This window comes from Strix aluco, chromosome 1 (assembly GCF_031877795.1).
Source record: "Strix aluco isolate bStrAlu1 chromosome 1, bStrAlu1.hap1, whole genome shotgun sequence".
In the NCBI taxonomy this organism is placed as follows: Eukaryota; Metazoa; Chordata; class Aves; order Strigiformes; family Strigidae; genus Strix; species Strix aluco.
In genome coordinates this window covers 9,335,519-9,350,671 of record NC_133931.1, presented here as the reverse complement: position 1 = coordinate 9,350,671, position 15,153 = coordinate 9,335,519, and the positions used below count along the sequence as shown (strand labels likewise).

Sequence of the window (15,153 nt, the reverse complement as noted above, 5' to 3'; positions counted from 1 at the left end):
AGTTGCCATTACTGAAACTTGGTGGGACAAATCCCGTGACTAGAGTGCAGCTATCGATGGCTACAGGCTGTTCAGAAGGGACAGGCAAGGAAGGAGGGGTGGAGGGGGTGCCCTCTACATCAAGAAATTGATAGAGTGTGGAGAGCTGTCTCAAGAGTAGCCATGAGCAGGTTGAAAGCTTATGGGTAGGAATCAGAGACCGAGACAACAAAGGGAACCCTGTGGTTGGTGTCTACTACAGTCCGTCTGATCAAGGGGAGCTTCTTGACGAAGCCTTCTTACTCCAGCTACAGGAGGCATCGCGCTCGCAGGCTCTCGTCCTGCTGGGGACTTCAACCACGCCAACATCTGCTGGAAAAGTAGCACAGCGAGCTGTAGGCAATCCGGGAGAGTCCTGGAACACATAGAGGATAAATTCTTAAGACAGGTAGTAGACAGCCCTACCAGCCGTACTAGAGCGGGTGCGATACTGGACATGATGGTCACTTGCACTGACGACCTAATCAGTGACAGCAGGATTGGAGGCAGCCTGGGCTGCAGTCATCATGCACTGGTGGAGTTGCAGTCCTGAGGGATATGGGTCAGACGAAGAGTAAAGTCAGGACCCTGAATTTTAGGAAAGCAAACTTCCAGCTGTTCAAGGAGTTAGTCAATAGAACCCCCTGGGAAACTGCCCTCAGGGACAAGGGAGCAGAACAGAGCTGGCAGGTCTTTAAGGACACTTTCCATAGAGTGCAAGAGCTCTTGATCCCCAAGTGTAAGAAATCAGGCAAGGAAGGCAAGAGACCAACATGGCTGAGTCGAGACCTGCTGGTCAGACTAAAGGGCAGGAAGAAAATGTACAGGCAGTGGAAGCAGGAACAGGTATCCTGGGAGGGTATAGGGCTGCTGCCCAGTTGTGTAGAGATGGGGTTTGGAAAGCCAAGGTGTGGATGGAGCTGAACTTGGCAAGGGATGCAAAGACTAGTAAGAAGGGCTTCTACAGCTATGTCAGCCAGAAAAGGAAGGTCAAAAAAAGCATAACTCCCTAGTGAGCAAGACTGGCAAGCTGGTAACAACGGACAACGAGAAGGCTGAGGTACACAACTTTTTTTTTCCTCGGTCTTCACTGGCAACCTCTCTTCTCACACCTGTAAAGCAGATGGACCGCAAGATGGGGACTGGGGAAACAAAGCCCCTCCTACTGCAAGAGAAGAGCAGGTTCATGACCGTATGAGGAACCTGAACATACATAAGTCTATGGGACCAGACGAGATGCATCCCAGAGCCCTGAGAAGTTGGCTGATGTAGTTGCCAAGCCACTCTTCATGATATTTGAAAAGTCATGGCAGTCAGGTGAAGTTCCTGGTGACAGGAAGAAGGGAGACACTGCACCCTTTTTTAAAAGGGCCCTGGGAACTACCACCTGTCAGCCTCACCTCTCTGCATGGGAAAATCATGTGTTAAGGCACATGGAGGACAGGGCAGTGATTTGAGACAGCCAGCATGGTTCATGTCCAGCATGAGACATTCACCAATGGCAAGTCTTGCCTGATCAACCTAGTGGCCTTCTGTAATGGAGTGACTATGTCAGTGGACAAGGGAAGAGATATGGATGTCATCTATCTGGACTTCCATAAGGCCTTTGCCATGATCCCCAACAACATCCTTCTCTCTAAATTGGAGAGAGATGGATTTATTGGGTGGACTGTTCGGTGGATGAGAAATTGGTTGGATGGTCACATCCAGAGGGTAGTGGTTAACGGCTCAATGTCCACATGCAGATTGGTGACAAGTGTTGACCCTCAGAGGTCCGTACTGGGACCAGTACTGCTTAATATCTTCATCAGTGACATAGTGGGATTGAGTAGACCCTCAGCAGATGACACCAAGCTGAGTGGTGCAGTTGACATGCCTGAGGGACAGGATGCCATTCAGAGGGACCTGGACAAGCTTGAGACGTGAGCCCATATGTGAACCTCATAAACCTCAGCAAGGCCAAGTGCAAGGTCCTGCACATGGATGGGGGCAACCCCTGGTATCAATAGAGGCTGGGCGATGAGTGGATTGAGAGCAACCCTGTGGAGAAGGACTTGAGGGTACTGGTGGATGAAAAACTGAATATGAGCCAGCAGCGTGCACTCACAGCCCAGAAAGCCAACCGTATCCTGGGCTGCATCAAAAGAAGCGTGGCCAACAGGTTGAAGGAAGTGATTCTGTCCCTCTACTCTGCTCTGGTGAGACCCTACCTGGAGTACCATGTCCAGTTTTGGGGTCCTCAGCACAGGAAAGACATGGACCTGTTAGAGTGGGTCCAGACAAGGCCACAAAACTCTTCAGAGGGCTGAAACACCCCTCATGAGGACAGGCTGAGAGAGTTGGGGTTATTTAGCCTAGAGAGGAGAAGGCTTCTGGGAGACCTTATGTTGGCTTTCCAGTACTTAGAGGAGGCTTATAAGAAAGATGGGGACAGATGTTTTAGTAGGGCCTGTTGTGATAGGACAAGGGGTAATGGTTTTAAACTAAAAGAGGGTAGATTTAGATTAGATGTAAAGAATAAATTTTCTATGATGAAGGTGGTGAGACACTGGAACAGGTTACCCAGAGAGGCTGTAGCTGCCTCATCCCTGGAAACATTCAAGGTCAGGTTGGACGGGGCTCTGAGCAACCTGATCTAGTGGAAGGTGTCCCTGCTTATTGCAGGGGGGTTGGACTAGATGACCTTTAAAGGTCCCTTCCAACCCAAACTATTCTATTATTTAAAGCATTTTCCAGGGTCTATTGGGAAAGAAATGATCATTTTTATAACTCACTGTATTGGGAAAAAAAAAAAAGTATGATTGCTGTTTGTGGATTGCCTTTGAAACTGACAGTAGACTATAAAGGATTTTTTTTTGACTGTATGTCATTTTCTTATCACCTGACTCTACAGGATGTTCTCCAGAGAAGGTCATGTAAAATAAAGTAGTATTATACAACATTGCTCTGTTTTCTGTAATGGCTGAGAATATAATTTTACAAACTATCACTTTCAGCTATGGCTGTAGCTGTCAGTGGGTGAACTGATAGAGCAGTTGAAAAGGATAAGTGTTCTAGATAAAACAGAAAAAAAGACTTTAAAAAAAGTAGAAAAAGTGGTGGGTTTTTTTCTGAAATACACAGCTTTCATTTTCAGCTTGAAAACTACCTCAAACCTCCACAAATCGGTATGCTGTAGATTATGCTAAAGTGCTTTGGGCTTGTCTAGATGTATGTGGGTAATGTGCTAATAAAAGCAGGTTCTACATCTTGGGAAGTATACCAGAAATGCTTCAGCCTGTGCTTAGCAATTGGTGAGAAGAACATTGGGGTGGGAAAAAGTGGAGAGATCTTAATGGGACATCTCTCTGCTTCTGGGCAGAACCAGCACTATGTTAAACCTTTCCTGACAACCTTTCCTTTCCCTTTTTTTCCTCCCTTTGTAGTCTGGGTTTTACTTCACTGACAGTTTTAAGAACAGAAGTTCTTTAGGCAGTCTGCTCGCATTAGAAAGGAGGGGTTTTTAATGTCTGACTTGGGTAGCCTTTGCTTCAGTGTAAGCCCGTTGTTGCATTTCCTGTTACCAGTGGGACAAAGAAAACCATTTATTTCTTTTCTTTTTGTAGCTGTCTTCTGTACATTGTAAGACTAATATCTTTTAGTCAGCTCTACACTAGATAATTTAATGTCTTTCAGTCTTTTTAACAGGTGTTTATCTAAAGTTTTGTTCATCCCTTGAATAATTGAAGGACTGTATCAGTTAATCACCATCTTCAGCTGTGATGCTTCAACTGGATGCGGTACTTCATCTAAGGGTTTATTAGTGCCAATTAGATGGCAAAAATTTTTTCATAGGTGTCATGGGTAATACAGATGTATCACAGTATATTGTTTTCTTTTTCATGCCAATATAACGGCATTGACTTCTGTTGAATGTGCAATTTATTATAACCCTAAGTTTCTTTTCTGCATTCGGCTGTGTCTGGCTTGTACTTTTACAGTTGTCTTAAAGCGGTATTTTGTGATTGTCATTCCTAAATTGCTTCCTTGATTTTTCAGGTCCGATTTCCAGTTTGTCAAGAACCAGGCATTGAGTGTGCCTACAGCTCTGGCCAGCTTAGTGTTCTTTGCAAATCTGATGAGCCTATTCTGCCATTTAAGTCTCTAATGAAACTCAAATAATACTGTATTCCAGGCAGGGCCCTTCAGAAGTTCACTCAATACATTATTGTAGTTTGATGACTTACAAGTGTTTCTGTATTTTTTCCAAACCCTTTTCCATCTATATTACGGGGAGTGTTCTTGGATAGTGGTTTTCTAGCTTCCCTTTGAGAATTCTTTGTATTTTTTTTGTCAACAGCATCACTGAAGTTAAGATACGACAGATGCTGCTTCATCTGGATTCACAAAATCTGCTTCCCTGTCATAGGAATAATTTAGACTGGGTTGATGTGATTTGTTCTTGACAAATCCGTGTTGACTGTTACTTACCCCTTCGTTACTTTGTAGATGTTTGCAAATTGGAACTTTTTTTCAGAGTGTCTTTCTGTGAATTGAGTTAAAGTTGACTGGATTATGATTCCCTGACTACTCCTTTTTCCCTTTTGTAAGGATAGACAGAATTGACAGGATGCTTCCAAGTTTATTTCCCTTGAATTTTGGTAAGTTAGAATGTTGCTGGTTAACCTGCCAGTGACAGTGCACCATTTAATTGCTTGGACAATTACCTGAAAGGAGGTTGCAGCGATGTGGGTGTTCGTCTGTTTTCCAAAGTAACAAGTGTTAGGATGAGAGGAAACAGCCTCAAATTGCACCAGAGGAGGTTTGGATTGGATATTAGGAAAAATTTTTTCCCTGGAAGGGTTATCAAGCATTGGAACAGGCTGCCCAGGGAAGTGGTTGAATCACCATCTCTGGAGGTGTTAAAAGACACATAGGAGTGGCACTTAGGGACATGGTTTAGTGGTGGACTTGGCAGTGTTGGGTTCATGGTTGGACTCTATGATCTTAAAGGTCTTTTCCAACCAAAATGATTTTATGATTCTATGAATTCGTGGCACTATTCAAGTGTTAGGTATTTCCATATTTCATAGTATGTTGTATTTCATGCAGTTGCACCCTTCCATAATTTCTAGTGGAAAGGCTTTAAAAAAAACTGTCCAATTTAACTTTTTAATCTCTGAAGTTAAATATTTAAGTATTGTCATATCTGGATTCTTTAATAATGCAATGTTTTATGTTGCTTCTTAAATGAAGCTTAGTATATTCTCTTTTGAGAAATTGGCATCAAAAGCTTTTTCAACGTATTTCATTTTCCAGTTTGTCAAATTTGCCAACATTGAGGAAGACACACCTTCATACCACAGACGCTATGACTTCTTTGTGTCTCGATTCAGTGCCATGTGTCATTCATGTGACCACGATCCAGAAACGCAAACGGAGTAAGTGTCATTCTGTATTAGAAAAAACTGTCTTAACGCATTAATGTAGTCTGTAATAGAGTTTTTTATTATGATATTTAGTGAAATAGTTCATTCCATAGGAAGAAAATGAAAGTCTGACTTTTAAATAGCACTGAATATTGTACATTTTAAGTGGCTAGAACTCCTGGAATATCTAAGTGGAATTTTACCTGAATAATGCTTGCCAGATTGCATGGATTGTCTCCAGAAAGGCACCGCATGTTACTGTAAATGTGTGCAAGTTGCATAACTCATTTGAGAAATTAATAGGGCTACTTATATGAATAGCAAAAGCATATTTTGAGTCAGCTCTGAGAATTACTTATTAAAATTGAATTTTCTTAGATGTATGCAGTATGATACTGTGTGTGAAACTGAAATGCCTTCATGAATTACTATTACTAATTTTTACATTATTATGTAAGCACCACAATTTTTTTTACTTCAGCTCCCCCTAGCGATGTGTTCTTTATATGAATTGTTAATCAGTATTTAACTTCTGAGCATTTTTTAGAAAACTTAAGGCTTTTCAGATTATATTATTTGGATCTTTTCTATTTCCATGCATGAAAATGTTTAGCCAGCTATGAAAAATCCATGTGATGAACATTTATTCAACAATTTGGGTGTACTGTTGTTATGTTAGCTGTAATGCACAAGGATTTTTCTTAAAGTTTGCAGTTTCAGAAATCCGTGGACTGTATTTTCAGATCTGTGAACTGTATTTTCAAAAAGAATGAATACTATGTACCTCACTTATGAGAAAAAGAAACAAAAATAAAACAAAAAATTAATTCCCCCTTTAGTCTTCTTGTTCATTGCTCCTTATTTTTTTTTAATTTGCTGCCATCTTATTTGTTGCCCTGTTGCTGTGTGTAGGGTTCTGCTGTAAACGTTGTCCTCAAAAGGGTTAGGATTAAACCTGCCTGATTCTCCTGTACTTTTCCCCTGCACCCACCCCCTTCTCTTTAGGAAGGTTATTCCATTGAACGGTTTTACAGGATGACCTTGTGAATTTTTTGGGGCAGTAGTGAATTGTACTCAGGGACCAATGGGAAAAGGGGATGGAAACTTCTTAAGCAGGTGTCACTAGTGAAGCCAGTGTGTTATGCAACTACCTCATAACTAAGGCTTTGGTCAGGTACAGTGTATTTACCTGAAGCTGATGTTTGCAAATAGTATTCATAAATGTTTTAATGAGCTTTTTGAGATTTTGCCTTTTTAGGCTTAGTGAAACTAAACCAGAAATGTTAAATTACTTACCATAAAACATTTCCTAAGTGGTTAGGGTATGAAGCTCATCTCAGGATTTTAAGTACTACTTTCACCTTCACTGCCCCATGCAAATGAGAGGTAATAATAGTAATGAACTAGAACATGGAATGAATTAAGAGACTAGTCATCCCTGATTAATCTATCAAGTATGACCTACCACTCATAAGGATACCCCAAAGTAAAATACCTTAAAGCTGTGGTTGCTGTAGGAGTAAGAGAACTGTGCTAATCTTTTGCTCTTCAAACTGCCAGCCTGCTCTGTTACCTGCGCTTCAGCCTGCAATGCTGATGTACCCTTAGACAGGGAGGAATTTCATCCTAGTGACAAGAATGTACATGATCTTGATTTAAATATAATTCCACTTTAATACCTATCTGAGCCATCTTTAGAAGAATGAAACCTTTCCTGTGTGTGGTGAAATTTCCTGCTGCACCTTCCTTAGTACTTCAACCCCCATTTTTCTACCTCCTGTACAATACTAAGAACATGAAATCAGTGCTAGTGGCATTCCAATACACAAAAGTGTGGAATTTTTCCCCATGTGAATCAATTTTTTTTTTTTTTTTACGCAGGTTAATGAAATTTATAGCAATATGACTTTTTCCACATCAACCTAGACAGTTTGAATGTATCTCTTTTGACAGAGATCTTTATGGACATCAATCATTCTTGGAGTTGGCATACCAGATTTGCTGTAGGTACTGAGGTAATTGAACAAAACAGATGAGCTATGACTACAGATGACACATCTAAATGCAGGTATCGCAGGTAGCCGACACCACTGATGGGGCTAGGGAGTAATTCATCTCATCCTAAAACAGACATCTGGAGTTGCTGTTCACCTGCATAGCTTGAACATCATCTACACACGTAGGCAGGTAGTATAGGATTCTGAGTCTGAAACTGAATCTCACCTGGTAAGTGAGATTTTCCTTTCAGCAAGGGAGGTTAGTGCTAGTATTTAGTGTATCTAAAGCCACAGTATCAGCAAAACTTGATTACCTTAAGAACTTAAAGAGAAAAAAAAAGTTTCAGTGATGGAATTTTAGAAGCTCTGTGTCTTAAATGTCAATCTTAAATCCTTAATATTGAAAATTTAATATTGGATACTGCACTGTAGTTGTAGTACAGCAATAGGAAGCGCTTTTCTAGCTGTTTGTGCATCCCTCCTCTTCCTTGTTTTGTATGTAACCCTATTAAAACTGTCTTGAAAGATCTAGAATGATATTGGATCCATATTGAATGCGTATGGCTTTGTTCAGAAACAGCTGAAACTCAGGGGACTACAGATTTAAGTATTTACAAATGGAAATCTAAACAATACTAATTATAGAGTTCAGCTGGCTCTGTAGTTCATCTAGCAAATGTTTTGATGTATCAGGTTTGATGGAACAAAGACTAGTTATGTGTTGTCCATACTGAAATTAAGATTTTAAAAAATGAGGGAGGGATTTTAATAGAAATAATAGCAACTTTTAGCAAAGCTTGTGCTTATTTCCTCTGATTGTTGTATCACCCTTTCATCTACTTGTTTTCAGTAAGTAAAATTCTATTCCTACCACTTGTTACAATGGCTAATTTGCTTACTTCAAAAAATAATATTTTGCCATTCATTTCATTGAACAGATTCTCCTGCAAACTATTTTTGTTCAACAAAACAAAATAGCTAACAACTAGACTAAGTCTTTTTTAGAACTTATATTATTTTTTCCTTTTTATTGTTTTGTTGTTGATCAGGTCTCATTTTGGTTCAAACGCTTTTAGTGCGTCAGGCTTAAATTGGTAGAATTATCCTTTGCTCTCCATCTTGTGAATCTTGCACAAATCTTTAAAGATTTGTTATGATTAATCCACAGCCTTAATTACAACTTTTAAGGACATGATCACGTGGCTCTGTCAGCTATTGCTTCAGCTTTGCTGTGATAATTTCACAATATTTTTCTTCAGCACTGGAATAGGTTGAGATTGCACACAGTTTGAATGGATGAATAGTAAATTGTTTAGAGTTGCTGGGTTTTTACCCATGTGACTTTCTTTTGGAGGTGTTATACACAGTTTGAGTATTCATTGATCGGTGTCAGCATTATCCTTACAGATCATCTTCTGTTCAGATGTTTTGGCAGCTTCATTATGGGCTATAAAGGTGTTTAAAGGCAGTATGGGCAACTTTAATGAATTGGCCAAATTTCCAATACTACATGATTACTACTGCCTAACAGGTAATCAGCCATACTGTGAGGTGCTGTGTTTTTCCTTTTCAGTAATTACTTTTTTCCTTCCTTAGGATCCGAATTGCTGGAATTAGGGGCATTCAGGGAGTGGTTCGAAAAACAGTTAATGATGAACTTCGAGCAACTATCTGGGAACCTCAGCACATGGACAAGATAGTACCATCATTGCTGTTTAATATGCAGAAAATAGAAGACATTGACAGGTATTTTTATTCTTGGTCACTGGCATTTTTTTGAGCAATCTTTATGCTTAGTTTTTATGATGGATACCTTTTTCTTTTCTTTTCTTTTTAGTGGAAATAAGTACTGATGTTTACTAGCTGAGTCTCCTTGAAACTGATAGCAGAGCTCTGCTTAACTGCTCTTAATGTTTCTTGTCTTAACGTCTTTTCTTAGTTCCACTTGTTCTAGATTCTTTTGGCCTAAAAATTGCTCCAGAAATTATTACTGGGTTTAGACTTCTTAAAAATGGTAAACTCTGTGTTTTGTAATGTCAGAGAGATTAGTAAGCACGGGCTTTTAGGCAACTCAAATGGTTTTGCTAGTTATTAAAAATTGAGAGTTTTAATGCCTATTTAGCCATCAGTAACAATTGTCTGTTCTGTTTGCAACAGTACTTAAAGTGAAGATTTAAAATTTATTTATATGTAGACACCCTTATCTTGTGGGTTTTTTGCTTTCAGTGATTCCTAGGTATGTTACCTGCCAGGTATGCCTTCAAAAAAGCTCTCTGTGATGATTGATGTTGAGGATATGCTAGTCATCTTACAATTGAAAACTCACTTTTTTTGGTCTATGTGTGTATTTGTGGCTAAACACTATGTAGGTGTATAAAGTATTACTAACACTGGAAAATTTCCATAAAGCAAACTTCATTTAAGCTTGTTTGCACAGCTTTTTGTTTCATGTTCAACCCTAGCTGCTTCAAAACTCAGCAGCCTTCCTATGACAACATGCTTTTTATCCTTTAACGTGATGCTCGCCTTGCTAAATCTGTCAGGTTTCTTTTTTTGTTTGTTGGGTTTTGGTGGTGGGTTTTTTTCCATTCCTCAGCCTTATTTTTCTTATTTCTGGCAGTATCTGTCTCCTCTCTAAAGCAAATTTTCAGACTAAATGACTAAATAGTTGTTTATCTGTCCATGCCTTATCTATTTACTGCATATATCTGAGGGCCCACACGGTATGTACAGAAATATCCACTTGGGTTTTACATCTGAAGAGTGATCTGAATAAAGAGACAAAGGTTTCTGAAACTGCTATTTGAACAGGGAGAGCCTAATTAGCCTTTGCTTGCTCTTACAGGGCTTCTAGATGCAGGTGGGCCCTTTACTTCGTTACTCCTTACAGTGCCCTCAAGCGTGCACTTTCCTTTATATAGCAAAATTAAACTACGTACTGATGGAAAAACTGACTGAAATAGGATTTGGATCAACCACTTAAAGCAGATCTGCAGGACTAATTTTTATGATTTGTTGAGCAATGCAGTAGTGGTGGTAGAAAAACAAATCTGTCAACAAACAACTGTTAATTAAATATCTGAACTAGCTGCTTGAAACTTTTTCTATAATGCACGTTCAACACAAAAAAAGACTAATGATTTTCCATGTGGCAAGTAGGGGCCTTGTATGATGTGCATATGACAGAAAAGCTGAAAGCAATATTTATAAATTGTTGATCTGCTGGCCTTAAATGATATTACAGAGAATTTCTTATCTTGTTTTATATGTGACTTCATATTTGTGGAGCACAAACAGAGGCATCTTGAAGAGTAGGAGTAAGAAACATATTGTTCTGACAGATGGAATCAAAGCATTATTTTGAGAAGAGCAGAAATTCCAGAAAATACCCCTAACTTAAGTCCATAGAAAATAACCATTTTTGGTTAAAGCTGAAGTACACATAGGTAAAGCTTACCTTAAAGATCAGTGTAATTTTAATTGTGGAACCTTAATGTCTTAATTCAAGATTCTTCTGGGTACATGTCAGATGAGACACTTTTTGGAGTTTCTCCAGCCTTATTTAAGGCAGAAGGACATGCTAGTACTTGTAGACTTGACTTCAATTCATTCTAATATATTTATAATATTCACATAAATTCTTGTTTAGGGGTAGATTAGAACGTATTTCTTTCTCAGGGTGAATGAATCATAGTCAAACATTCCTGTAGCTACTCTGCTCAAAAGTAGTAGTTAAGTCTTAGTTCACATGTCGCATCATATTTTTTGGCCAGTCCTGGTTTTGTGGTATTAAGGAAGTCTCACGCTTGAGATGCTGAGTTGCTCTGAGCCAATTTAAGCCTGTGATTAGATGTTTGCTATGAAAACTGCTGTACTTCAAAACGTCCCGGCTTCCAGTTCCTTGTTGCCACCTTTTCTGATAGAGATTACCTGCAAGAAAGCTGGTAGAACAGCTAAAGGGAATAGTTCTTGCCCATTTCATTGCAAAATGCATTTCATGTTTCACTCCCCTGGACTTGTGGTAGTACAGAAAGTCTGAATACAGAGGAGTAGTAGTAATTTTTTTAAAGTGTTGCAGTTGGATTTGTCAGAGGTTTTCTGATCTTGGTTTAAAAACCAAGTCAGTGAAACAAAATGTGTACGAGTTGCTCATTTGGATTTAGAAACTTGGAGAGGCTGTACAAAGCTTTCCTTCAAAACTAAAAAGTTAAAAGAGTAGTTTTATATTCATTGTCTTTCATCTGATAATTGTAAGGAAGACTTAGCGAGAAATACTTAATGTAGGTGCTGTTAAAAGTTCAAAATAAAAATTAGATTCCTACAGACAACAGAAGATAATTTTGAATATTCTGATGCAGTATGTTTTAGACTAGGAAGACAGGATTGCAATTTCTTCCTTTAACCTATTCTTAAATAAGACCCCAGGTAATGCTGAGAACTCGCATTCTTCAGAATTGCATATACAAACACTTAAAAGACAACTTATTTTTACTGCATTTTAACTAGAATTCTTCCAGATAGACTAGCTCTGTGTGTTCTGCAGCCTTTCCTTTTCCCCACCCACCCACCCTGGTAATGCTGCTGCATTTTAGGGAATCTGTGTCAAAACAGCAGTGGGAATGACTGTCCTGCATTGCTGTTTGTACCTTCTCTGAGCTGAGAAGGATGCTCACCTGTCTAGATATGAGTCTAGGCAGTATAGGGGAAAAAAAAAGGAAGCTTGAGGGGCACAGCAGTTGGATAAAGCTGAAGTTTAGTGGTACTTGTGGTGGATTACATACAAATTGTCATGCCTTTTAAAATTCTAATCATTGTGCATTTGTAAAACTGTCCTTACTTATATAACAGAGTGCCTGGGGCTTGTTTATTATTAAAATCTGACAAGCTAGCAATGTTATGGTAACTTCTGAAACAGTGATGTTACTAGACGAACAGGATTTTTAGATTGCAACTTTTAGATTGCAGCAGTCTTGAAACACTGTGAGATCTTTTGCTATCAGAAGATATTACAACTATGATGTTAATGTGTTTATTTGACTAGTGGCATTTCAGTATTTAACTTTTTATAATGCTCTAAAGCTATGTTTTTATGATGCTGAAGAGTGAACATTAATCAAAGCTGATGCTCTTAGTGAACACTTCTAAACATTTAATGCACAAACTTCACTGCAGAACTGAAAATGTCTTTAAGGTTTTGGTGTATTGATTTCTTCAGTCTAAAATAAATCTTCTAATGCATAGATACATAATGTTCATGTAGGTGAATGAATCCTCACTCAAGTTTCTATCATTTGTTTTGTGCAAAAGAATGCTTGCCACCTGTAGGTAAAGTACTTCTTGACAAGTAATATAAGTACCTTAGGGAGAACCTTTTTCTTTTGTTCTTCTTCAATCTCCCACCTCTCAGCTGCTCAATTTGAATGAAATATTACTAACAGCTTAATGGTACAATGTGGGAAGCACTTAAATTCAGAAATACATTTTAAATGCCTTTAATTTGCTCTAGTAATTCAGCTGTCTGTGTACTGAAAAGGAGGTGACTTTGGGCAAAGGAAAAAAAAAAAAAAAAAACACAAAAACAAAACCACATGACCCAAAAAATGAATCAAAAAACATTGCCAAGGCCTGCATCAAAAATGAGAAGTAGGAAACTGGAAACTCTTCTGGAAAGGCTCTGCTTTTCACTGTTTACAGTGTAGCTACTGATCTTAGTTATTCCAAGGTGAGGACAGGCTATTCCCTTCAAAACTCAGTAGTACACTTCAGGCCTCAGTAGGTTTCAGTTTGTCCTTAGTAGTATGGAGTTTCTGTAGTTCTGCTTCTCTTGTGTCTGGATTCAGTCTTTACTTTGGTGCTCTTCCTCTTTTTAATACCATGTTGATTTTAAATAGCCTAATTCCCAGTCACAGAGAGAAAAGAAATAATTGAAAAATACAGGATTTGAACTTTACAAAAGTTTGGTCATTGCTGCTGTCATTAGTATGAAACATGAAATCTGTGCTTTGCACTGCAAGATTTATTAACTCTTAAGTGGAAACTTCCATATGCAAGAAGTTGATATTTAAATGCTGATTTTAATTCCTTTTTAATTTCCAATAATTTTTATTTTAGTTTAAGTCATTCATTGGAGTATTTTAGCACCTTAAGAAATAGTAGCTCTGGTAGTTAGAAGTTCTTGCCCTGCCCATTGCTTTTTTTCTCCTCCCTCCCATCGTGTCATATTTTATTGTTCTTTACAATAGGTAGTTCATTTCTGTGATTCAGATAACTGTAATCTTTTTAAAGGACTAATTTCTCAGTAAAACTTACATGTTAAAGCACTCTTCATGGTGCATTTATCTGATGCAAAGTTTGACAGTGTATTTTTTCATTACTATTTTCTGACTGAAGGAATCAAGTGCTATGTTTCTTTTTCAGAGTAATGCTTTTAGGGAAAGAAGAATCCTCCTTCAACAAGTGCCACCTTTATAAATATAGTATGGGGAAAATAACATCAATATCTATGTCTTAAAAATGTTTCCAAATGTGAAAGGTGTTGGGTTTTTCCCCCGCCTCCAAGTTAGTAGTAACATACTATGTGATAAATATGGGAGTCTAGTTGCCCAACAGTATCACACAACACTAAAATGCGAAAAACAACTTGACAGTGTATTATATTTTAATAAGGTTAAAAACTAGAGGTTTTTGTGCGCTGATGCAGACAGATATTAGGCTTAACTTTTCAATCCTTGTGGTGGGTTAGCTCTGGCTAAAAGCCAAAGTACAATCCAGCCGTTCTTTCACTCTACCCCTGCCCTTCAACCGGACAGGAAGGAAAATGGGATGAAACAGCTCATGGGCTGAGGTAAAGACAAGGGAGATCACTCACCAGTTACTGTCACAGGAAAACAGACCTGACTTGGACATGATTTATTTTATTGACAATCAAAATAGATTTGGATAGTGAGAAAGAAAGACAAAAACTAAAATACCTTCCCCCTTCTCCAACTTTTCCCCAGTCCCACCTTCACCCCTTCACTCCCGACTCCTCTCCCCTGAGGGGCGCAGGGGTTGGGGCTGGGGGTTGCGGTGGGTCCCTCGCAGCCCTCTGGGCCGCTCCTCCCTCCTGCCCCGTCTCCCTGCTCCAGCCGGGCCCTTCCCTGGGCTGCAGTCCTTCAGGGACAACCTGCTCCTGCCTGGGCTCTCCACGGCCGCAGCTCCTGCAGGAAATATCCCCCCGCTGCGGCGTGGGGCCCTCCCCGGGCTGCAGGGTGGGTCTCTGCTCCCGCGGGGTCTCTCCAGGGCTGCAGGGGATCCCTGCTCCGGGCCTGCAGCACCTCCTGCCCTCCTCCTCCTCTGGCCTCGGGGTCCCTCTGCTGCTGCTCCCTCCTTGGCTTCCTCCTCCTCTGCCTGGGCCGCCTTTGGCCCTTGCTGAAACCTGGTTTCCCTCGGGCGCCCCCAGCTTGGCTGAGGGGCTCAGCTGTGTCCTGCGCTGGGGCCGTTGGAGCCAGCTGGGACCAGCTGGGACCGGCTGTGTCCGGCACGAGGCAGCCCCGGCCTCTCCCCACAGAGGCCGCCCTGCAGCCCCCTGCCAGCGCCTGGGCATGGACACCTCGTGCAGTCCTCTCCATAATAATGTTGGGAGACCGTTAGAAGGCGACTAACATGTTCACTATCTAGCTAGAGGTAACTATGTGGGTGATAATGTTCTAATTAGTTCAACCAGACTTTCTTCCAACTCACAAGCCATC

The 15,153-nt window shown here is 39.9% G+C and overlaps 1 protein-coding gene across 7 annotated transcripts in view; it reads left to right on the top strand.

Annotated features, from left to right (window-relative positions):
- Positions 1–15,153, top strand: part of EFR3A (EFR3 homolog A) — a 102,685-nt gene that overhangs the window by 37,350 nt on the left and 50,182 nt on the right. For all 7 annotated transcript variants that reach the window (XM_074840069.1, XM_074840043.1, XM_074840250.1 and 4 more), the window contains 2 exons: positions 5,317–5,438; positions 9,020–9,169. In XM_074840069.1, the coding sequence (XP_074696170.1) occupies positions 5,317–5,438; positions 9,020–9,169 (272 nt within the window). The remainder of the gene's footprint in view (positions 1–5,316; positions 5,439–9,019; positions 9,170–15,153) is intronic.